The sequence below is a fragment of the Chionomys nivalis genome, chromosome 19 (assembly GCF_950005125.1).
Source record: "Chionomys nivalis chromosome 19, mChiNiv1.1, whole genome shotgun sequence".
Classification (NCBI taxonomy): domain Eukaryota; kingdom Metazoa; phylum Chordata; class Mammalia; order Rodentia; family Cricetidae; genus Chionomys; species Chionomys nivalis.
The window spans coordinates 3,164,621-3,190,744 of NC_080104.1; the positions used below are offsets into that span (position 1 = coordinate 3,164,621).

Genomic DNA, 26,124 nt, shown 5'->3' on the forward strand with positions numbered 1-26,124 from the left:
TGAGTTTCGAGACAGTGTTTCTCCGTAGCTTTTTGGTTCCTGTCCTGGAACTACCTTTTCTAGACCAGGTTGGCCTCGAACTCACAGAGATTCGCCTGCCTCTGCCTCCCAAGTGCTGGGATTAAAGTGCGCTACCACCGCCCGGCTGCATCTTGACCTTGGGTTCTAGAATGAAGCTGGACAGTTTTCCATGGGGTTCACCATCAAGGAGATCAAGTTTTAGTTAAACCTAGTGACCCCATTCTAAAGATGGGTGCCAGGGGCTGGGATGAGGGCCCCCGAATATAATAATCCCCCTCCAGGAACCTCTTGGCGTGCAGTCTTGGCCTGTCACACGGGGATCCAAATGCCCTAGCAGCTTTTCCCCATGAGGCATCTTTCCAGAGCCCCGAAGAAGGTCTTTCTCCTTGGCTCCTCTTTTTAGCTCTCTCCTACACACGCGGAGGTTTTGCGTTTCTCGTCCTAGCTACTAAGCTACATCTAGAAAGTTCCTATCTTACCCCTTTAGAAGAGGAGGGGGCCTCGGGCCTAAATGAATACCTAGCCTAAACCTTTCCCCTAGTGACCGGGTCCCTCCCTGTCTCTGAGAATTTTTGCTTTGGTTTCTTGGAGGCCTTCAGTGTGGGGTTTCCTACTTAAATTCGACTGGTTCGGGGCTCGAGGGACGGCTCAGGAGTTAAAAGCTTGCAGAGGACTTCACTTGGCACCCAGCACCCAAGTTAGGCAGGCCTTCCCTTACTCTGGGGGACCAGATACCCTTTCTGGCCTCCAAGACCACCTGTGCTCACGTGCATGCTCCTCCACACATAATTAGAAATAAAACGATTAATTAAAAATTAAAACCCTTTTTTGGGTTTCTCTGTGTAGTGTGCCCCACCCCCACCCCATCCTGTGACTCATTTTGTAGACCAGCCTGTCCTGGAACTCAGAGATCCACCTGCCTCTGCCTCCGGAGTGCTGGGACTAAAGGTGTATGCCGCCATCACCCAGCTGGGAAAAATAAAATGGAAAAAAACCAAAACTCTTTTTAAAAAAGAAATCTGGTTCAATGATGCTAAATACAGAGCAAGGGAATTCGAGCTGTTTCCCCCCCACACGCCAAGCCCTCGGCTGAATGAACATAGGGAGCCTAACAATGAGGCTGCAGTGAAAGGCTTTTGGTTAAAAATGGGGAGGAATGTTTCTGGCCAGCTCTGGCTGCTGCAGCTGTAATCCACCCATTGTGGTTTAGAGTTCTTCCTGCTGTTCTTTAGAACAAGTGAATGACAAAGCCTCAATTTCTTTCCGTCCCTTCCTTTGAAAAGGCGGTGGAAGCCGGATTAGGTAGCAGGGGTCTGTGTGTCCTAGTGTATGGGAATGGTGGAGGTGGGGGGGGGGAGAGTGCGGGGAGGGGGGAGCAAGGTTATCCTGGGTCTCATAGAGTCTGAGCTGGGCTATGAGGGACCCTGTCTATGAAGAAAATAAGGATGAGAAAGAGGACCAGGAGGAGAAAAAAGGAAAAAAAGAAAGACAAAGAAAGGGACGGAGGGAGGGACGGAGGGAGAGAGGGAGGGAGGGAGAAAGCAGTATTTTCCACCTGCCTCCACCTCCTGAATGTGTGCACTGTCACCACCCAGCCAGAAAATGTATTTTTTTTTTCATTTAAACACTGCTTGTCCCATTAGCTCTAGCTTCTTAATGGCTAATTCTTACATCTTGATTACCCATTTCTATTAATGTGTGTAGCACCCCAAGGTGCACTTACCGGGAAGATTCTAGTCTACATCCATTCTGGGTCGGAGCTTCATCACGTCTGCTCCAGAGAGGAGAGCTATGGAGTCTCTAGAAAATGGTTTTTTTTTTGTTTTTGTTTTTTTATATTTATTTATTTATTATGTACACAATATTCTTTCTGCGTGTATTGCCTGTGGGCCAGAAGAGGGCACCAGATTTCTTTCCAGATGGTTGTGAGCCACCATGTGGTTGCCGGAAATTGAACTCAGGACCTTTGGAAGAGCAGGCAGTGCTCTTAACCGCTGACCCATCTCTCCAGCCCTAGAAAATGTTTTTTAAGAGAAACAGTAAATCAGCTCTTTTTTTTTTACTTAATAATATTTTTATAATATTTGTTTGTGTGTGTGTGTGTGTGTGTGTGTGAGAGAGAGAGAGAGAGAGAGAGAGTGTGAGTGCACAGGTGCACGCAAATGTCACATTGTGCTTGTGGAGATCGCTGGACAACTTTTGGAAATCTGTTATCTTTTATCATGTTGGACCCTTGGCTCAAACTTGGGTTGTAAGGCTTGACAGCAAGCACCTTTACCCACTGAGCCATTTTGCCAGCCATTTACCGTAATGTCAAATGCTTAGTTAATCCTTCAGCTTGACTGTAAACTGTATCCTTTGAACATTGTCCTTCAAATCACAAAATCAGTCCTGAAGTGCTTGCATGGGGCCCTGGATTGGGTCCCTAGCACCAAAAAACTAAAAGCCACAACATCAGCCAGGCCCAGTAGTATGTTCCTGTCATTCTAGCTACTTAGGAAGCTGAGACAGGAACAGGATGAGTTCAAGGCTTGTCTGGACAATTTAGCAAGACCCTGTCAAAAAAATAATAATGATAAAAAGGGCTGGTGATATAGGTCTGTGATAAAGCATTTGCCCAGCATGTATAAGGCCTGCTATCGCGAGAAAAGAAAGGACACATGCCCTCCTATTTGCTTCTAAATATACCGGGTACCCTATTTTACTTAAGAAACCCTTTCTTCAATCTAACTCCCTGGGGATTCTTCAATGCAAGAGCTTAAACCACAATCCTGGCTTCATCTGGGTAGAGGTCTTGATAATCCTGAAATTTGCCAGAGAAAAAACAGCCCCACCATTTTGAAAGCAAGCATTGTTTTTTTGTTGTTGTTGTTTTTTTTTTTTTTTTTTTTTTTTTTTTTTTTTGGTTTTTTCGAGACAGGATTTCTCTGTGGTTTTGGAGCCTGTCCTGGAACTAGCTCTTGTAGACCTGGCTGGTCTCAAAGTCACAAAGATCGGCCTGCCTCTGCCTCCCGAGAGCTGGGATTAAAGGCGTGCGCCACCACCGCCCGGCAGCAAGCATTTCTTAAAATATTAAATACTGACTGTTATTCCTCAGGCTCCTGAGCGTTGCTTGCCTGGAGAACTACATTTCCCAGAAGCATGCAGTGTTCAAAGCCAGGGCCACGCAGGCGGGGGACGTGACGTTAAACGTAGTTTGCCGCACGTGGGTGTGGGCTCCCTTTAAAAGCTGAGATGCTGTACGTTCTTTGTCTTTCCCTTCTCTCCCTTTGCTGTTGCGCAGGCTGCAATAAACCTCGCCACGTGGATTTTGGGTTTTGTTGAGTCTTGCGTCCTCCTTTCGTCTCCGAGAAGAAGAACACTCCCCGAGAAGAAGAACATGCCGCGGAAGAGAAGAAGAACACTGACCAAGACGAAAACGTTCCAGGTGAGTGGCCTTGAGACAGTGTGGGCGGAGCTTCTGTGGACAAAGCCCATAGGTCACTGTACTTTCCCAGACTCCCAGGAAGTTACCTGGTCCTTGGGCAGGTTGGGGCAAATTAACCTCAGGTCTAATGGTTTCTGAGAACTCGGCCTACACAGCAGGCAGGGCCAGGCAGCATCTCCTGCAGACTGACAAGATCTCTAAGGCTGGAAAAGGAAAAGCAAGGCTTGGAAGAGTGGCTTATACTATTATACCCTAATGCCAGCATTTGCTGTGCTAAGTCAGGAGGGTTGCCTGGAGTCTTCGTTTATTTATTTGTTTATTTTAAAGACATTATCTCGCCGGGCGGTGGTAGTGCACGCCTTTAATCCCAGCACTCGGGAGGCAGAGGCAGGCGGATCTCTGTGAGTTCGAGGTCAGCCTGGTCTAGAAGAGCTAGTTCCAGGACAGGAACCAAATGCCACGGAGAAACCCTGTCTCGAAAAATTCAAAAAAAAAAAAAAAAATTATCTCTTCTCTTTTACCAGGAGTCATTATGTATGCATGTATTTTTTTGTTTTTGCTTTTCGGTGTGTTTTTTGGTTTTTTGTTTTTTGTTTTCGAGACAGGGTTTCTCGGTATGTATGTATTTTTAAGACAGTATCTCTCTTCGTTTATGTAACTCTAGCTGTCCTGAAACTCCCAATGCAGACCAGGCCAACTTGAACTCACTAAGATTCTCCTACCTCTGTCTCCTGAGGAGTAGAGGTCTGTGCCACCACGCAACTCAATGTCAGCTTTTTGTTTGTCTGTTTGGGGTTTTGTTGTTGTTTTTGAGACAAGGTTTCTCTGTGTAGCTCTGGCTATTCTGTAACTCGCTCTTTAGAGCAGGCTGACCTTGAACTCACAGATCTGCCTACCTCTGCATCCTGAGTACTGGGATTAAAGGCTTGCACCATCATTGCCTGGCTGACAACTCTTTTTTTTTTTTTTTTTTTTTGGTTTCTCGAGGCAGGGTTTCTCTGTAGCTTTGGTGCCTGTCAGGCTGGCCTCGAACTCAGAGATCCGCCTGCCTCTGCCTCCCGTGTGCTGGGATTAAAGGCGTGCGCCACCACAGCCCGGCTCCGGCTGACAACTCTTAAACATAAGAACATGGCTAGCAATGTATGGAACTGTGCTATCCTGGGTTCCATCATACCGTGTTTCTTGCTTTTTTTGTTTTTTGTTTATTAGTTTGTTTTTGTTTGTTTCTTTTTTAGTTTTTCGAGACAGGGTTTCTCTTTAGTTTTGCAACCTGTCCTGGAACTAGCTCTGTAGACTAGCTCTGTAGGTCCAGATCTGCCGGCCTCTGCCTCCCAAGTACTGGGATTAAAGCCGTGTGCCTTGGCCGCTGCCACCACCACCAGGCATTACCTTACAGTGTTTTAAAGAAGAGAAGGGAGGGGATGGGTGAGAAAGGGAGGAGAGAGGAAAGAAAAGAATTTTAAGAAGGAAAGCCAACAACCTCTCCCACTTTCCTGAGCTGAATCCCTGACCCCAACTTTGAACCCAGAATCCCCAGGACTCTAGTAGTGCCCTGAAATGCACGCGATTAGCCAGCACTACATCTCCCGGCGTGCCTTGCTCTCACGTCAATTGCTGTGGCAAGACCCGGAAAGCGGCTCTGGACTGCCCGCGATTTCCCAGTCTATCAGGTTGCACTTTGAGGAGGACGGCGCTGTCGCGGGGAGCCACCGACCCGGACCCGGACCCAGACCCGGCCGATATCCGGCCTCTCAAGCCTTGTCTGCTGCACCGCCAACACAACCGCGATCAGTACGGCGTGGCGGCCTCCTGCCTCGAGGAGCTGAGGCGCAAAGGTGGGCTGCTGAGGGGACCGGGAGGGGTCGGGAAGGTGACCCCAGTCACCTAGGGACTGCAGCGGCCACGTGGGTCGAGCGATTGACAGGGTTTTGGTTGGCGCTTTCATTTATCTCCAGTGTGAGGCTCTGTGTGGATCCAGGCTCACTGGCCTGATTGTGGATCCAACGGAGTCCAGCGTATTCTCTCTACTCTGGCTCACAGAGGCGGTCCTGGGGTCGTTGGCCGGGTCGGGACGGGTGGCCACAGTCAGTACCTGTCCCATTAAAAGGGAGCTGCCAGTACCTGCCCCCTTGAGTTCATACAAGGAACGTGAGCTGACCCAGGTTCTGAGCCTGACTGACTACACGGCTGGACCTTGCGCTTATCTTTGGAGCCTTAGTTTTTCAGCAGCGTAGTGGGTGCATTTCCAGCCTCGTGTCAAGGGATTGTTGGAGCTCTCAAAGGAGATGTTCTGTTAATATTCTTTACAAGCGTTATTATCCCGCAGCGACAAATTGTGTAGCCAAAGAAGTTCTGCAGGGTTTCCATGGAAACTAGCCCAGGGCCTGTAGTCATAGTGCATGCTGGGTGTGCAGCTCTTCCTCAAAGCCACTGAGACCCAGGAGCAGGGTTTGAGTTGGTGACCGAGATTCTGCCACATCAGTGTTTGCGTTTCACCCCTGGCACTAGGCTACTTCTGTTGCATCGGCTGGGTGTCCTTGGCACAGAGAACTGTGTTCTCTGCAGCTGAGCCTAAAGGAGACTGGCTGTCCTCTTTTGGGGGATGACAGCATTGTAGAGGGCCTCTTGCCTGGCAATAATAAAAATGAGAAGCTATTGAGACAAGCTTCTGCCGCTGCTGTATTTTCCTTTGGTTAGAAGAGCCGTGAAGGACGATAGCTACAAGCTATTGTATATAGCTGCAAGCAAGCAAGCACTTTTCTCTCTTTTCTGACACTGGATATGTAGAACTCAAGACGAGCACTGAATAAGTGAACAAGAGGCAGTGTTACTTGTCCACAGGAAATTAGACCAGGTTCTGGGTAATGGCTCCTAAGTCAGGGTGCAGAGAAGCTGCGGGAAACGTTCTCAGGAGCCACTCAGTTTGGGGTGCTGGAAAGATGGCTCGGCTGTTGTTTTGTTTTGTTTTGTTTTTTCGAGACAGCGTTTCTCTGCGGTTTTGGAGCCTGTCCTGGAACTAGCTCTTGTAGACCAGGCTGGTCTCGAACTCACAGAGATCCGCCTGACTCTGCCTCTCAAGTGCTGGGATTAAAGGTGTGCGCCACCACCGCCCAACTTGGCTCATCTGTTAAAAGCACTGGCTGCTCTTGCAGATCTGGGTTCAGATCTAAGGCCCCATATGACAGTTTCCAACCATCTCTACCTCCAGTTCCAGGGCATCCAGCGCCCTCTTTTGGCCTCCTTGGCACAAGACATGAATGTGGCCCATATACATACATTCAGAAAAAACATTCATACATACAAAATCTAAAAACTAAAAATGCATCTCAGCTGTGCCACTTACTGTGGGATTTTGAATAGGTTACCTAATCTCTCTGAGCATGGGTTCATTGTCTGTAAATTGGGAATAAGAATAGGGCCTCCCTTCAGGATTCATAGTTGACCTGACAAGCAGTTAGAATAGTACCGGGCATATGGTAAGTGTTGCATTGGTACTAAGAGTTATAGTTATGATTTATCTATTATTATCTTCCAGCAATTCTACCTAGCTCTTGGGGCACACACGAAAGTACCAAAAGAGGTGTAATTTCCTGGAGATGTTTGTCACCTGCCGAACATTCTATTTTCAGCTTGCGAAGTACTGGCCATTGATGAGTCCCTGACACCAGTCACCCTGGTCCTGGCAGAGGACAATTCAATAGTGGACGATGACGACTACTTCCTTCGTCTCCCTTCAAAGACCAAGTTTGTGGCATTGACCTGTAATGAGAAGGGGGCGTATGACAATTCGGGTAAGAACTTTGGGCTGGACAGCCAGTGTTGCTGTCACGATTCATTTGGCTTCACGGGCAAGCGGTTGCTGTTCGTCCGACTGTCTAAATTAAACCCTTACACGGCCATGCTACCTGAGCCCCTAGTGTACCAGGCACAGGGCTAAGGGATGTAGACGAGTGAGACTGTGGCTCTGCCGTGTCTAGCCAGGTGACTGGGCAAATTACACAGCCTGCCAGGTCCTTATGGAAATGATAATTACAGTATCTGTCTGTCGCGACTGTGACAACCACAACCGAGTATGTCTCCAGACACGATCCAAGGCCTCGTCTTCGTAACTGCTCTTCTCTGGCACACAGGGCTTCAGTAGAGGTTAGTGATACCGCCATCATCACCACGGCAGATTCAAATTAACGCTCGCTCATCCGAGAGCTAGAGAAGCGCCAGCAGCAGAGAGGTGGCGAAGCGTCTGCGGGAATTAAACATTGCTGCTATGCTGAGGAAATACCATTCAGCCATAGCTTTATCAGCCACCATTGTCCCCACCCCTCACCACCCCAGGACCAGTGCTGCTGGTCAGAGTCACGTACAAAAAAAACTCAGCCAAGCATGGTGGCCGGCGCCTGTTATCCCAGAACTTAGGAGTCAGAGGCAGGCGGATCAGAAGTCCTAGGCTAACCTCCACGACACCGTGAATTCAAGCCTAGCTCAGGCTACATGAAACCCTACCTCCCCCAAAAAGAACACACCCAAGCACAAAGACTAATCAAAGAGAGGTGTGGTCGGACCTTTGGCCCCTGTGTGACCTAAAGTGGCTGCTGCTTCCTTTTTTTTTCCTTTTGAGACAAGGTTTTCATCCAAAGATCAGGTTGGCCTCAGACTCACTGCAGTCCCCCTGCCTCAATGTCCTGAGGGCTGGGATTAAAGATGATGTTAGCCACCATACTTAATGCAGTACAATTTCACACAGAAATAGGGGGTGGGACACAGAAGACAGAAGAGAGAACAAGGCCCGAGGTGGGGATTAGCTTTCCTGTGACATCCTGTGAAAAGGTGCGTCCCTGTCATGACATCATGACAGGCCGGAGGATGTGCTCATTCTCCATGCTGCTGAGTGCTGGCGTTGAAGGCAAAGCGACCCCTGAATTACTGACCTGACTGGCATTCTCTCTGTAGCAGATGGAGCAACAGCCTGGGTTTCCCAAGAGTCCTTTGATGCCGACGAAACAGACAGAGGAAAACAGGTAAAGTGGAAGGATTTGGCCAGGATGCTGAAAGAGGACCTGTCCAACATCATCCTGCTGTCAGAAGACGAGCTCCAAGTGAGTCCCCTCCACAGCCCACAACGCTCCCTAGTGTCTGCTGCCCTGGGACCTTAGATTCTGTGCCCCCACCTCTCCTTCTGTAGTAATTCCATTTTTTTGGCGGGGGGAGGGGTGGGGTGGGGTTCAAGACGGGGTTTCTTTATGTAACAGCCTTAACTGTCCTGGAACTCACTCTGTAGGCCAGGCTGGCCTCGAACTCAGAGAGATCTACCTGCCTCTGCCTCCCAAGTGCTGGGATTAAAGGCATGTGCCACCACCTCCTGCCTCCTCTAGTCTTTTTCAAAATCTAGTATTTGATCTTTATGCGTATGAGTGTTTTGTCCGCATGTTTGTCTATGCACCATTTACATGCCTGATGCCCTTGGGGACCAGAAGAAGGTGTCCCATCCCCTAGAACTGGAATTGCGAAGAGCCATGAATAACCAGGTCCGTGCCTAGATACTCATCTTGGGTCTTCTGCGAGATCAGCGAGAGCTCTTAGCCTCAGAACTGTCTCTCCAGTCTCGTCAACATTCAGTTTGCATCAGATTCATGAGTGAACTTTTTAAAATGTAAATTTCCAGGCCCCGCCCTAGACTTATTCAAGAGAATACACAGAGTGGTATATAGGGAGTGGTGGGGGCTACTATGTAGATTGGGAGATGATAAGGAAGTGACCTTCTTATTACTTTTTAAACTTACAAGTTTATTTTGAATAAATAAGATAAATTGTAACTGGAGGTTTCTCATCCTGCCTGGTCCTGCAGCCGCTTTTAAAATAACCACTCTGAGGCTTAATATTAATCACAAACAGTTTGGTCTGTCAGCTCAGGCTTATTATTAACTAGCTCTTACAACTTAAATGAACCCATTTCTTTTGTTGTATATTTTACCATGAGGCATGTGGCTCGTTACCTCACATCTTGCTTCTCTGGCAACTGCTGGCGTCTTCCTCACTCTGCCTTCTTTCTCCCTGACCCTCTGCTTGAATTTCCCACCTGGTTATATTCTATGTCTTGCCATAGGTCAAAGCAGCTTCCTTTGTTAAGCAATGGTAATAAAACATTCACAGCATACAGAGGGAAACCCCAACCAATAAATACATTCACATAGTTGAAAATCCAAGAGGTATAAAAAAATAAGCTGACGTGGTGGTGCACACGTTTAATCCCAGCACTCAGGAGGCAGAGGCAGAAGGAGCTCTATGGGTTCAACGCCAGCCAGAGCTACAGAATGAGACCCTGCCTTGGGAAAAAAAAAGTAATAAAAAGATAATGTCCTCCGTAAGGGAAACAGAGGTGTTCATCCACTGCTGACCAGGTCAGCAGAGTGTGGTGAGTGTGTCCATAAAAAGGCTGGGCTCTCAGGGCTGAGGAGACAGCAAGAACAAAGATGAGTCCATCCTCAGAGGCCATATGAAAACAGTCCCCTGTGATGGGGCCCGCTGCGTCCCAGCTACTGGAGCGGCAGGCGGATGGTCCCTGGGAAGCTTGCTGGCTAGCCAGCCTCACCTGTGTGCTCAGAGAGAGACACAAGGGTGGATAGGACTAGACGGACCCTAGCCGAGGCTGTCATCCGTCCTCCGCATGCATGTATACACAGCAGCATGTACACAGAAAGAAATGCTCTTATCACACGCTACAATACCATGGAGTCTTTATTAAGTTTAGCAGTGTGTGTGATGGGAGAGGCTGGCCTCTCGTGGCCGCGTGTGGAAGGAGGAGAATGACATAGTGGAGGCAGTCCTCCCAGTCCGGCCACCTTTATGTGGGATTCGGGAATTGAACTAGGTCCTCAGACTTGCACAGCAAGTGCTCCATGCTCTGAACCATCTCGCCAGCCCAACATCAGTGATCTTGAAAGCACTGTAGTGGGTGAAAGAAGCCAGACACAGGCCATATAATTATCATTGCAGCATCTGAAGATTTTTATGTATTTACTTTATTTTGGTTGTTTTCTTTGGGACAAGCCTTGCTTTGAAGCCCTGGGTGGCCTGGATCTTACTACATGGCTCAGCTTGGCCTCGAACTTGTAGTAAGTAATCTTGCTGCTCCTACCTCCCAAGTGCTGGAACTTGAGATGTTGGCCCTGTGATTACATTTGTAGGAATTTGCTAGAATTGGCAGTGCCGTGGAGTGTGGTGGCGCAAATGAATGTAGACAGATTATATAGATATATACAGCTTTAATAAGGAAATAAACTTACAGGACCAAAGGTTCCCGCGGTGTACCGGAAAAGCGGAGCAAAAGAAAAAGGGCTGCTGGGATCACGCCCGGCAGATTTATCCGTAAACATTAGCCCGAGGCGAACACGCCCCCAATGGGTGGGGCTATGTCCCTACATCTCCCCCTTTTGTCTAAATAAGATAAAACCAAACCAAATACAACTATATACAATAATAACAAATAATAAATATAACAAACAATATTGAGAACAAAACTTTTGCTAAACATTCTATCTCAAGGAGTCTAAATAACATAGAGAGTAACTACAATTATATAATCTTCAACTCCGTCAAAGATCTGAGAAGGGAATAAAGATTACTTAACAATCGAGAGATATCCAAAATGTGCAACAATTGACAGAGACAACTGACTACCTGGGCAATCACCCAAAAGTCTCGTTTGCAATGTTGAGTCAACCAACTTTGGCTAAGGCCTAACATAACTGGCATACCATTATTAAAGGCAAGGAACTTTCTTAGGACTATCCTACCCTGTCTTGGCAAGATAAGACAATCCTGTTTCATCCACTTAGGGATATTCTGTATCTTTGTCAGAAGTTGAGGTATGGGCTTTTCTTAACCCAAAGGCCAGTTCTGCCAAGAAGACAAGCTCCCAGTGGAGTGTCTTTGGTGCTCAACGTTCTCTCGGGAGTAGAGTGGTGTTGCCAGGAGTAATTGTGTCTCTTTGGCATAGAAATTTTAGGTTAGATTAAAGGCCATTTTCTACAGCTCTTCGAAGAGGCTGAAGATCATACTATCTATACTAAATATAATCTCTATGTAACTAAAAGATCTGATAAACTTAAAAATAAATATGACAAACATATAATTCTCAATACCTATCTAACTTTGAAGACTAAAAGAATAAACAACTGTGCAATATATGAAGACAATGATCTTCAACTGTAAACAATGTCATAGTATCAGAGGTAGAAATGTACAATGTAATATGGTAGATGTATCAATACAATATAGACAAAGTTATAAGCATACTCATACAAAAATAGAGGTAGGAACACTCACATTCAATATTCAACATATCAGTATACAAGAAACAGTACCAGTACAATTTTCTATAAACAGTAATTCACAAATACCAATCATCCCAAAAAACCAGTTACCCCCTTCTTCTTCCTCTTCTTCTTTTTTTTTTTTTCTTTTTTTTTTTTTTTCCAAAAAAAAATATCACCCCATCCCCTCAACCCTAAACCAACCATTAAAAGATGTCCCCAACCCTGAGGGCAAACTCTGTTGGGAGAGGGGATGTCGTCCTCTAAGATTGCTTCTAGCTGACATGGGGGCAACGTTCTTCTTAGGGGGTCCTGTGAAAGCAAATGATGGTAAAATTCCCAAATTAACCTTTGACCTAAGAAAATTATAACTAGTCTCAGAGCGTTTTGAGAAGGTCCGACCAGAGTGTTGTCAAAAATGTGCACCATTCAAAATTGTCTCTTGTAGTTGGTACCAAAAAACAGGTCTAATATTAGCGCTTTAAAAAAAAAAAATTCATGACGTCATAAAAACCAGATGAAGTTGATGTTGTGGGGCCCCATCTTCATCCTGGAAACTTCAAAGATTACTGTAGGAAAATTTGTTGCTTGTTATGGGAAATTTAAACATTAACAACAAGGACATATACTGACATATATAGAAAGACACAGATATGAGGAAAAGCAAAGAAAGTTTAAGACATATATATATATATATATATATATATATATATATATATATAAATTAATACTTACAGAACAAGTCCCTCCATCAGTAATTAAATATTAGGGGTACCTTAAATTCTTTGAAGATGGGTATTTTCCTGTGGAGATAAGAAGAGAAACCTGCCCCCAACCTATTTGTATTACTTACCATCAGTATGATTGCCATCCATGTGATTGAATTGTTATTTATCTTTCCCAACTGGCTTCTCTTCATCAAAACGAACCTTTATCAATTTTGTTGGAATCCACAATTTTTCCTCACCTGTGGAGACAAGAGCAAATCCCCTTCCCCAACGCAGCACATCTCCTGGCTTCCATTGTGAGGTCAGCACGTCCTTGAAATAAACTGGTTGATTTAGTTCAGTAGACTTTTCCATTATCCAATGTCTTTCTGCAGCCGATGTTCCCTTCTCATTAGCGTTGAGGAAATTCAAGGTTAACAAAGCATTATGCAACCTATTTCTGGGGGTGTTTTCCACCCCTTTCTGTTTGTTCAACATATCCTTTATAGTTCGATTTGATCTTTCTATGACTGCTTGACCTGTAGGATTGTATGGTATACCTGTAACATGCTTGATATTGTAATAATCAAAAAACCGTTTCATTTTCCTAGAGACATAAGCAGGACCATTATCTGTCTTTATTTGTGTAGGTATACCCATGATAGCCATGACTTCTAATAAATGAGTGATAACTGAATCAGCTTTTTCTGAACTTAAAGCCGTTGCCCACTGAAAGCCTGAATACGTGTCAATGGTGTGATGAACATATTTTAATTTGCCAAATTCTGCAAAGTGGAACACATCCATCTGCCAGATTTCATTCCTTTGGGTGCCCTTTGGATTAGCCCCTGCAGGCAGTGGCGTTTGGTTATAGAAAGAGCAAGTAGGGCATTTCTTTACAATCTCCCTAGCTTGTTGCCATGTAATAGAAAACTCTTTCTTCAAACCTTTGCTATTAACATGATGTTTTTTATGAAATTCAGAGGCTTGTAGCACACTACCAATCAATAATTGATCAATTTCTGCATTACCTTGTGCTAGAGGACCTGGCAGACCCGTATGGGATCGGATGTGTGTTATGTACATAGGGCAAAGCCTGTTCCTAATCAAATCTTGCACCTGGATAAACAAAGAGGTTAGTTCTGTATCATCAGGTATAAATTCAGCAGTTTCAATATGTAAAATAACTCTTTCTGCATATTGTGAATCAGTAACTATATTAATAGGTTCTTTAAAATCCCTTAGCACCATAAGAATGGCATATAATTCTGCCTTCTGGACAGAATCATAAGGACTTTGTTCCACCTTACCCAAGTCTTCTGATTTGTAACCTGCCTTCCCTGATTTATTGGCATCAGTATAGAACGTACGGGCTCCAGTTATTGGAGTATCACGGACGATTCGAGGAAGGATCCAAGAAGTTCTCTTTATGAAGTTAAGCCTCTTGCTTTTTGGATAGTTGTTATTAATGTCTCCCAAGAAATTAGCACAAGCTCTTTGCCATGGTTCATTATCTTCCCATAATTTCTTTAGTTCATCAGCAGTGAAAGGCACTATAATTTCTGCTGGGTCTATGCCTGCTAGTTGACGAAGTCTCAACTTGCCTTTTATAATTAACTCAGAGACTTTTTCTACATAAGTTTTCAGTTTCTTACTTGGTTTATGTGGTAAAAAGATCCATTCCAAGATAATATCATCTCTCTGCATTAAAATTCCTGTAGGGGAAATTTTTGATGGTAGTATGACGAGAATACAGTCGAGCTCTGGATTTACCCTGTCCACATGTGCCTGTTGTAATTTTTCCTCAATCATCGTCAGTTCCTTTTCTGCTTCAGCTGTTAATTCTCTGGGACTGTTTAAATCTTTGTCACCAGTGGCCAGTCAGACACACACGGAGGAAGCAGGAAAGCAAGACATACAGAATGAAAGAAAGGTAAAAAGCCCCAAGGAAAAATGTAGATGAATAGAAACAGGTAAATTAAGTTAAAAAAGCTAGCAGGATGAGCCTAACCTAAGACTAAGCACTTATAATTAATAATAAGTATTCATAGTAAATTATTTGGGAGTTCCTTGGTGGCCCAAGGAAAATTCCAACTACACATAATACAATAAATAAAATAAAGAAGTAGCTGTTTTTAAAGCATTAACATAAAAGATAACAAAGGGATATAGCCAAGACTGTTAAATAGACAAGCTTGTCTCAGAAAAAACAAAGAAAAAAAGAGATGTAACTTATCTCTATTACCTGCTCTGAAGAATTTTTCACAGATACTGCCACGGCATAACCGCATGGGAATAAGGTGGCCTGCATTAATTAAAAGAGTTTCTAATAGTAAAGTATATTACAGTTGCTTATGACTTAAAATGTCATTATAAAATATCTAGTAAATTAAATTCAACTTGATTACATTATCAATTCTTCCCACTACATTCCTTAGGATGAATTATAATTTATTAACACCATGTATCACTAAGCTAAAATCCTGATAAAATTATCTCACTTGATCCTGAGTGGCCTTCAGAAGTAGGCATAGAAAGCAAGCTTGTTAGGTTTTTGTGTGTCTATGACTACCAGCCTGGTGACTGTAGACTTCAACTTTTTAAACTTTGTACAAAAAAAATGTTTCTAGAAGTTCTTTGATAAGGAATGATTTTAGAAGGATTAGTATGTGAAAACTTGTTTTATTTAAGCACCCGTAGAACATTAATCCTTTTTCACTTCAGTCTTCTATATAAAGAATCCAGGAATAGTTAATGTATAAGCAATAGCTATTATAATAGTCTTACTAATTGACCTTGTAATGACAAAATATGGGATGGGAGATCTTGGCCAAACAGAGATAATACTTCGAATTCAAATATCTTAGCTAAAGTGATTTTATATTTCTTCTGTAGACTCTTCTCAAACTCACAGAGATCCCCCTGCCTCTGCCTCTTGAGTGTTGGGAGTAAAGGAATGCACCACCACTGACCCGCAAATTTTGTATTTCTTAAGGCATCTTGAAACTAAGATGAGTGTAAGCCCACAGTGGTTGAAATGAATTCACCGATGAGGTGATGTCTGCCTAGCTCGGGCTGCCCAGGCATGAAATCAAGGAGCAAACAATGTCCCTGGTTTTAGCACTGCTCCCTCAGGATGCAGGCCTTCATTCGGGTGCTCTGGAATGCTAAATTAAACTAAATAAAACCAAGAAATAGTAACAATAAATAAAAGTTACCATTTAGCACTTAAAAAAAAAAAAGAACTTTTAGTCATGATAAAACTGCACAGGAATACTTTTTGTTTGTCTTTTTTTTTTAAAAAAAGATCTTTATTATTTTTATTTTATGTATAAAGTGTTTTGCCTACATGTATGTCTGTATACCACATTTGTGTCTGGTGCCCACCAAGGCCAGAAGAGGGCATAAGACCTCCTGAAATTAGAGTTATAGTTATGAATCCTGGGGATTTAACCCATTTCTTTGAAAGAGCAGGCAGTGCTCTTACCCATGGAGCTATTTCACCAGCTCCAGGGCTATTTTACAAAACAAAACAACAATAAAAGACACTATGGAAAACAACTGGGCACTGTTGCAAAAGTACTTAATTGTCTCAAACACAAATGAGGAGACACAGTGATGGCTAGGAAAGATTGAAACTCAAAAGGGCTGCTAGGGACAAAACTACAATTCTAGCTAGAGGCACAACAGCTCCAAGATTCAGAAATCTAAGCTTTTGCCCTAGGACTTCCCACCACTGTCTGGGAACTGGCATAACCTTCTTGCTTAAGAGTACTCAACAGGCGTTCTTATGTCACGTGGGCGGAGACTTTAAAATCCAAATGGCTCTTGGTTGGTGTTGGTGGGTGTCTTCCTAAGCAGTTGTGCATTTTAGTGGAAGTAGGTGCTGGGGGTCAAGAACCAGAGAGAAAGGTAACTGCTGACATGGGGTTAACTCTGTTCCTGCTAAGAAACTCTGTGGCATCAGAGACCTGGGGCGGCATCTGCCAGGCTCTGGGTTCAGGGATCAGTAAGTTTGTGCGGGCAGCGCCTGGAGAGGGAAAAGAGGATGCTGATTGCTGACCGAGGTGTTCGGCAGGGAGGGGGGGAAGGGGAGGACTGCCTGGGAGGGACAGGTTAAAACGCTGCATTCCTGTGGTAATGCAACATCTGAAAAGCCATGTAAGAAGAAAAAGTCTGGGAAACTGAAGGCTTGAGAATAAAACCTAAGTGGAATGTAAGCAGCCGAACAAGGAGTGATGTGACTCAGTGGATAGCCTATTGTGCTAAAGTCCCCAGCTCAAACAAACAATAAAGTGGGTGTTAGTATTTGTTGTTAATATTTGGGCATCTGCATTGGCCTGCCTGCCCTTAGGGTCCTGACAGGAAACCTCTTCACCTGTAGCCACTAAGAGCACTTCACCTGTAGCCACTTCTGGGCACATTTGCTATGGTTCCTTGTAACAGGTGGACCTACCCCCCAACCTCCCCCTTCTCCTGTCTCTACCTCCCTCTCTCTCCCAACTCTTTACCCCAGGGACTAGCCTGCTCCCCTCTCTGCCTCCTCTGTCCCTCCTCTCTCGTCTTCCAATAAGCCTCCTATGTAAGCCTTATCGTATAGCGTGACTTCTCTTCGCTGCATATTTTATATATATATATATATATATATGTATATATATATATATATATACATATATATATATATATATATATAAATTTTTTTTCAACAGTGAGTTCTGTCTCACCCTAGAAGGAAGCCAGGGCAGGACCTGAAAAAGCTGAGTGGCTAGCGTCTAGTGCTGCAGAGACGAAGACAGGGTCTGACATAGGCATGCTTATGATACTAAAATATTTTGAGAATGGAAGCAGCCTCTACATTATGTTATGGAACGGATTGCACATCTTTACTGAAAGGGAGATTAGAACCAGAAAGACAATAGTGGGTATTAAACTATGGGGTTAAACATAAAGCAAGAAAAGTAGATATTAGGAAAAGAGAATGAATCCTGGTTTTGAAGCCAAAGGAAACATTTTGAGGAGAGTTAAGGAGCCTGAGATTTCTTGTCAAGCAGTCTGTGAGTTACCATTGAAATAGACATAAGAGATAGCAGTGATGTACTCAGGATAACACATTGAAATTTTGCGATCATGAATTGCCTTGTGATGCAGGAATCATATATGTTCGTTTTTGCATTGCCTTGCTTGAGTGTATTGAATACTTGAAGTTGCATAGGTGTTATCTTTAGTGAGGACTTAAGTATACATGACAAACAAATACAGCACACAGGGAAAATACTATCGTAAAGGAATAAACTTAGTTACTCTTCTACTTCAGAATAAAAGTGATAATTATTGCTTAATGAACCACTTACATCTGGAACATTTTTCTGATATTGAAATCATGAATTAGGTTCTGAGCATGAAGCACAGTTCCATTTCCACCGGTGGTGCTGGCTGCCTCTCCACACAGGAATTAAAATCTCAGGACCTCGATAAACCAGACCTTTATACCCGTCAAGCGTAAGTGCCTCCAACTATGGGTCTCAGCTGCATGCTGCCATGTTCTGTACCTAGTTCTCAGAAACTGTAGAATCAGGTGGTGAAATTGGGTCTAGTTCCACATTTGAGTCTTTCACTCTTCAAAGGTTAATAATTCCTTCAGAGAGCTTTGATTTTACTTTCTAAGTCTGTCAGTATTAATTATATTAGCGATTAAACTAAGAAAATGTCAATATAAACTCAATTTAAAATAACAATCTCATTATATGGTTTCAAAAATAAAATGGTTTTATTTATTTATTTGCTTCTTTGTTTGTTTTGGTTTGGTTTTTGGAGACAAGATTTCTTGATGTAGCCCTAGCTTTCCTGGCACTCACTCTGTAGACCAGGCTAGCATCGAACTTTGAGATCTACCTGTCTGTGCCTCCAAAGTGCTTGGATTAAAGGTGCGTGCCACCATCACCTACGATGCTTTTAATTTAAAAAAAAATTCTGGGTAAGCAAGATGGCTCAGCAGGTAAAGGCACTTATCAACAAGCCCAAACACCTGCTTATCAACACCCAAACCCCAGACGCACATGGTAGAAGAGAACTGCTGCTTCAGCAGCTACTGACCACTAGCTGCTCTCTCTCTCGGTCTATCTCTCTCTTTCTCTCTGACACACACACACAATAATAAATGTAATAAAATTAAAATATTTCCAATGCAAAACAATTTCATTGGGCAGCATACATGGTCTTCCCCTTTAAGGTCAGATCCCTTTAATATCTGACTAATGAAAGACAGTTAGAATCTATGTCTGCGACTGCATTCAGACTGTCCTAGCAGCCAGTCTCTAGGAAGCAATGTATGCATGAAAGGATGAGCATGAGAAGAACAAACAGCATCTTAGTTTTGATGTAGTGATACCTAGATATTTATACCTTGGAGAACATTTCTAGACTAGATCAGCAGTTGTCTGGATTGGAGGTGGGTAAGTTTGATATAGACTGATAGGAAGCAGTCTGTTATTTGTATGACCTGGGGTATGACCTCACCTTTTTGTACTTTGAATCCCTTGTGTATAAGAATGGAGATAGGTTGAGTGGAGTGGTGGTGCACGCTTTTAATTAAACAGAGGCAGTCTAATCTCTGGGTTTGAGGCCAGCCTGGTCTACAGACAAATTCCAAGACAACCAGAGCTACACAGAAAAACCTGTCTTCCAAAAAAAAAACAAGAAAGAAAAAGAGTGGAGATACTGGGAGATTAATCAGTGGTTTAGAGTTGTTCTTATTCTACCACAGGACCTAAGTTCAGTTCCCATTACCCACATTGGGCAGGTCACAACCACCTGTGACTCCAGCTCAAGGAGATCTGATGCCCCTTTTTTGACCTCCATAGGCACTCTTGTGCATGTGTGATTATGCCTATACAGACACAATACATAAATAAAATAGAACTTTTCACCTTTTTAATGGAGATAATGGCAGACTCTCCTTTACAAGTAGGTCTGAATATTTATTGAGTGTTCATATAGGTCAACTGTTCTTAAGTTCTTCATGCATATTAACTCTTGATACTCAGAGACAACTTTCCCTTAAGGCATAATGGCAAACAAGGGAGTAAAAGCAAGGGAGCAGTTATAGGGGCATAAATAGAGATGGAAGTGTTTAGGTTATTGAACAGGCTTGTAGACTACTTGGTACAGAAGATCTATGGGCCTGAAACACACCTTTAAGGATAATATGTGTGTTGATAATGTCATGCACAAGGAAATTTGGTTTGTTATTTGTGATGCTGAGGATTGAGCACAAGGTGAACAAAACACTGAGATATATCCCTGTCACAGAAGTACATTTTCTTCCCCCCATATTTTATACCTAAAACTGCTGTAACCTCATGATATGCTCTCCTCCTTTAAGGAATGCATTGTGTTTAGTTATTTAAAGCTTAAAGACTAATGTTTGATGATGTTGTTACAATTTGTGTGTGTGTGTGTGTGTGTGTGTGTGTGATGGATAGCCTTGAAATAATGCAGACTTGAACACAGAAGGAAATGTTTTTGATTGCCTTCTTAAAATATTCTTAATGTGCAACTTGGTATGTTTTCCAGCTCTAAAACAATAAAGGATACAAGACCTATCCATGATAAAGTATTCATTCAGAAAAATATCCAACATCTATATAAGGTATTAAATTGTCTGATTTGAGTGATTTTGCTCCCAACACTTTTTCTAATCCAAAACTTACAATGCCTCATAAAAATAATTGTACTTTCTTACAGAAAATGGTTATTCACATTGTTTATCCAGAATGTCTCTTCTAACCCCATCAACAAAAGATTTTCTTTTTTTTCCTTTCCTTTTTTGATGTGAAAATTGATTTTACTGGAAAAAAAATTTCCGCCTCCTCCCAGCCTCCCATTTCCCTCTCCCACTCACCCAACTCCTCTCCCCCTCCCTCCACTCCTTTCCCCCTCCATCTCCAGTCCGAAGAGCAGTCAGTGTTCCCTGCACTGTGGAAAGTCCAAGGTCCTCCCCCCTCCATCTAGGTCTAGGAAGGTGAGCATCCAAACTGTCTAGGCTCCCACAAAGCCAGAACATGAAGTAGTATCAAAACCCAGTGCCATTATCCTTGGCTTCTCATCAGCCCTCATTGTCCGCCATATTCAGGGAGTCCAGTTTTATCCCATGCTTTTTCAGTTCCAGTCCAGCTGGCCTTGGTGAGCTCCCAATAGAACAGTCCCTCTGTCTCAGTGGGTGGGTGCACCCCTTGCGGTCCTGACTTCCTTGCTCATGTTCTCCCTCCTTCTGCTCCTCATTGGGACCTTGGGAGCTCATTCCGGTGCTCCAATGTGGGTCTCTGTCTCTATCTTCATCCATCACCAGATGAAGGTTCTATGGTGATATGCAAGATATTCATCAGTATTGCGATAGGTTAGGGCCATTTCAGGTTCCCTATCCTCAGCTGCCCAAGGAACTAACTGGGGACATCACCCTGGGCACCTGGGAGCCCCTCTAGGTTCAAGTCTCTTGCCAACCCTAAGATGGCTCCCTTAATTAAAATGTATGCTTCCCTGCGCCCATATCCATCCTTCCTTTATCCCTACCATCCCAATTCCCCAATTCCCACCATCCTTCCCTTCTCACTTTTCTCTCCCTATCTCCCCTTACCCCTATCCCATCCCACTCCCAAGATCCGAATTTTTTTGCCTGGCAATCTTGTCTACTTCCCATATCAAGGAAGATAACTATATGTTTTTTCTTTGGGGTCACCTTCTTACTTAGCTTCTTTAGGATCACAAATTATAGACTCAATGTCCTTTATTTATGGCTAGAAACCAATTATGAGTGAGTACATCACATGTTCATCTTTTTAGGTCTGGGACACCTCACTCAGGATAGTGTTTTCTATTTCCATGCATTTGCGCAAAATTCAAGAAGTCATTGTTTTTTACTGCTGAGTAGTACTCTAATGTGTATATATTCTACACTTTCTTCATCCATTCTTCCATTGAAGGACATCTAGGTTGTTTCCAGGTTTTGACTATTACAAATAATGCTGCTATGAACACAGTTGAACAAATACTTTTGTAATATGATAGGGCATCTATTGGGTATATTCCCAACAGTGGAATTGATGGGTCCTGGGGTAGGTAGATCCCGAATTTCCTGAGAAACTGCCACACTGATTTCCAAAGTGGTTGCACAAGTTTGCATTCCCACCAGCAATGGATGAGTGTACCCTTTACTCCACAACCTCTCCAGCAAAGGCTATCTTTGGTGTTTTTGATTTTAGTCATTCTGACAGGTGTAAGATGATATCCCAAAGTTGTTTTGATTTGCATTTCCCTGATCACCAAGGAGGTTGAGCATGACCTTAAGTGTCTTTTGGCCATTTTAACTTCTTCTGTTGAGAATTCTCTGTTCAATTTAGTGGCCCATTTTTTTTATTTGGGTTAATTAGCATTTTAAAGTCTAGTTTCTTGAGATCTTTATATATTTTGGAGATCAGACCTTTGTCTGTTGAAGGGTTGGTGAAGATTTTCTCCCAGTCAGTGGGTTGCCTTTTTGTCTTAGTGACAGTGTCCTTTGCTTTAAAGAAGCTTCTCAGTTTCAGGAGGTCCCATTTATTCAATGTTGCCCTTAATGTCTGTGCTGCTGGGGTTATACATAGGAAGCGATCTCCTGTGCCCATATGTTGTAGAGTACTTCCCACTTTCTCTTCTATCAGGTTCAATGTGTTCAGATTGATATTGAGGTCTTTGATCCATTTGGACTTGAGTTTTGTGCATGGTGATAGATATGGGTCTATTTTCATTTTTTTTTTTTTTTTTTTTTGGTTTTTCGAGACAGGGTTTCTCTGTAGCTTTGGAGCCTGCCCTGAACTCCCTTTGTAGACCAGGCTGGCCTCGAACTCACAGAGATCTGCCTGCCTCTGCCCCCCAAGTGCTGGGATTAAAGGCGTGCGCCACCACCACCTGGCTTATTTTCATTCTTCTACAGGTTGACATCCAGTTGTGCCAGCACTAGTGGTTGAAGATGCTTTCTTTCTTCCATTGTATACTTTTAGCTCCTTTATTGAAAATGAGGTGTTCATATGTTTGTGGGTTAAAATCCACGTCTTTTATACGATTCCATTGGTCGACTTCTCTGTTTTTATGCCAATACCAAGCTGTTTTCATTACTGTAGCTCTGTAATAGAGTTTGAAGTCAGGGATGGTCATGCCTCCAGAAGTTTCTTTATTATATAAGATTGTTTTGGCTATCCTGGGTTTTTGGTTTTTCCATATAAATTTGATTATTATCCTCTCAAGATCTGTGAAGAATTTTGATGGGACCTTGATGGGAATTGCATTAAATATATAAATTGCCTTTGGTAGAATTTCCATTTTTACTATGTTGATCCTCCCAATCCAAGAGCAAGGGAGATCCTTCCATTTTCTGGTATCCTCTTCAATTTCTTTCTTCAATGTCTTAAAGTTCTTATCAAATAGGTCTTTCACTTCTTTGGTTAGAGTTACCCCAAGATATTTTATGCTGTTTGTGGCTATCGTGAAAGGTGATGCTTCTCTGATTTCCCTCTCTGCTTCCATATCCTTTGTGTATAGGAGGGTAACTGATATTTTGGAGTTGATATTGTATCCTGTCACATTACTAAAGGTGTTTATCAGCTGTAGGAGTTCTTTGGTGGAGTTTTTGGGGTCCCTTATGTACACTATCATATCATCTGCAAATAACGCAAGTTTAACTTCTTTCTTTCCAATTCGAATCCCCTTGATCCCCTCTTGTTGTGTTATTGCTATTGCTAGAACTTCAAGCACTATATTGAAGAGGTATGGAGAGAGTGGACAGCCTTGTCGTTTCCTGATTTTAGTGGGATGGCTTTGAGTTTCACTCCGTTTAATTTTTTTCCCTTTTTTCTTTTATTCTTTTTTATTAAAATTTCCACCTCTTCCCCGTTTACCATTTCCTTCCCCCTTCTCCCACACATCGCCCCCTCCACCCACTCCCCTCCCCCTCTCCCCACTCCTCTCGCCTCCACCCACTCCATTCCCCCTCCCCCTTGATACTGAAGAGCAGTTCAAATTTCCTGCCCTGCGGGAACTCCAAGGTCCTCCCACTTCTATCTAGCTCCAGGAAGGTGAACATTCAAACAGACTAGGCTCTCAAAAAGCCAGTTCATGTATTAGGATCGAAACCTAGTGCCATTGTCCTTGTCTTCTTATCAGCCTTCATTGTCCACCATGTTCAGAGAGTCCGGTTTCATCCCATGCTCATTCAGTCCCAGTCCAGCTGGCCTTGATGAGCTCCCAATAGATCAGTTCCACTGTCACAGTGGGTGCGTGCACCCCTTCTGGTCCTGACTACCTTGCTCAAGTTCTCCCTCCTTCTGCTCCTATTTGGATCTTAAGAGCTCAGTCCATTGCTCCAATTTGGGTCTCTGTCTCTATCTCGATCCATTGCCAGATGAAGGTTCTAAGGTGATATGCAAGATATTCATCAGTATGGCTATAGGATAGGGTCATTTCAGGATCCCTCTCCTCAGTTGCCCAAGGAACTAGCTGGGGACATCTCCCTGGACACCTGTGAACCCCTCTAGAGTCAAGTCTCTTGCCAACCCTAAGATGGCTCCCTTAATTAAGATATATATTTCTCTGCTCCCGTATCCACCCTTCCTATATCCCAACCATCCCATTCCCCCAAGCTCCCCCCATCCTCCCCTTCTCACGTTTCTCACCCCATTTCCCCTTAGCCCCATGCCACTTCACCCACAAGTTCCCAGGTTTTGCCTGGCAATCTTGTCTACTTCCCCTATCCAGGTAGATGACTCTACGTTTTTCTTTGGGTTCACCTTCTTATTTAGCTTCTCTAGGATCACAAATTATATGTTCAATGTCCTTTATTTATGGCTAGAAACCAATTATGAGTGAGTATATCCCATGTTTATCTTTTTGGGTCCGGGATACCTCACTCAGGATAGTGTTTTCTATTTCCAACATTTGCATACAAAATTCACGATATCATTGTTTTTTACCACTGAGTAGTACTCTAATATGTATATATTCCACACTTTCTTCATCCATTCTTCCATTGAAGGGCATCTAGGTTGCTTCCAGGTTCTGGCTATTACAAACAATGCTGCTATGAACATAGTTGAACAAATACTTTTGTCATATGATAGGGCATCTCTTGGGTACATATCCAAGAGTGGTATTACTGGATCTTGGGTAAGTTGATCCCAAATTTCTTGAGAAATCGCCACACTGATTTCCAAAGTGGTTGCACAAGTTTGCATTCCCACCAGCAATGGATGAGTATGCCCCTTACTCCACAACCTCTCCAGCAAAGGTTATCATTGGTGTTTTTGATTTTAGCCATTCTAACAGGTGTAAGATGGTATATCAAAGTGTTTTAATTAGCATTTCCCTTATCACTAAGGAGGTTGAGCATGACCTTAAGTGTCTTTTGGCCATTAGAATTTCTTCTGTTGAGAATTCTCTGTTCAGTTCAGTGCTCCATTTTTTAATTAGGTTAATTAACATTTTAAAGTCTAGTTTCTTGAGTACTTTATATATTTTGGAGATCAGACCTTTGTCTGTTGCAGGGTTGGTGAAGATTTTCTCCCAGTCAGTGGGTTGACTTTTTGTCTTAGTGACAGTGTCCTTTGCTTTACAGAAGCTTCTCAGTTTCAGTAGGTCCCATTTATTCAATGTTGTCCTTAATGTCTGTGCTGCTGGGGTATACGTAGAAATTGATCTGTGCCCATATGTTGTAGAGTACTTCCCACTTTCTCTTCTATCAGGTTCAGTGTGTTCAGATTGATATTGAGGTCTTTGATCCATTTGGACTTGAGTTTTGTGCATGGTGATAGATAGGGATCTATATTCATTCTTCTACAGATTGACAACCAGTTGTGCCAGCACCAGTGGTTGAAGATGCTTTCTTTCTTCCATTGATACTTTTAGCTCCTTTATCAAAAATCAGGTGTTCGTAGGTTTTTGGGTTATAATCAGGGTCTTCTACTCGGTTCCATTGATCGACTTCTCTGTTTTTATGCCAGCACCAAGCTGTTTCAATACTGAAGCTCTGTAATAGAGTTTGAAGTCAGGGATGGTAATGTCTCCAGAAGTTCCTTTATTATATAAGATTGTTTTGGCTATCCTGGGTTTTTGGTTTTTCAATATAAAGTTGATTTAAGTCCTCTCAAGATCTGTGAAGAATTTTGATGGGATTTTAATGGGGATTGCATTGAATCTATAAATTGCCCTTGGAAGAATTGCCTTTTTACTATGTTGATCCTCCCAATCGAAGAGCAAGGGAGATCCTCCATTTTCTGGTATCCTCCTCTATTTCTTTCTTCAATGTCTTAAAGTTCTTGTCAAATAGATCCCTCACTTCCTTGGTTAGAGTTACCCCAAAATATTTTATGTTATTTGTGGCTATTGTGAAGGGTGATGCTTCTCTGATTTCCCTCTCTGCTTCTTTATCCTTTGTGTATAGGATGGCAACTGATTTTTTGGAATTGATCTTGTATCCTGCCATGCTACTAAAGGTGTTTATCAGCTGTAGGAGTTCGTTGTTGGAGTTTTTGGGGTCGCTTATGTACACTATCACATCATCTGCAAATAATGAAAGTTTAACTTCTTCCTTTCCAATGTGAATCCCTTTGATCCCCTTATGTTGTCTTGTTGCTATTGC

The 26,124-nt window shown here is 43.1% G+C and overlaps 1 protein-coding gene across 1 annotated transcript in view; it reads left to right on the plus strand.

The window, feature by feature from the left end:
* LOC130861984 (DNA fragmentation factor subunit alpha-like) overlaps positions 1-26,124 on the plus strand; it is a 100,023-nt gene that overhangs the window by 28,223 nt on the left and 45,676 nt on the right. The window contains 5 exon segments of the mRNA XM_057751351.1: positions 3,119-3,212; positions 3,305-3,448; positions 4,977-5,283; positions 7,078-7,239; positions 8,399-8,541. Of these exon segments, the coding sequence (XP_057607334.1) occupies positions 3,119-3,212; positions 3,305-3,448; positions 4,977-5,283; positions 7,078-7,239; positions 8,399-8,541 (850 nt within the window).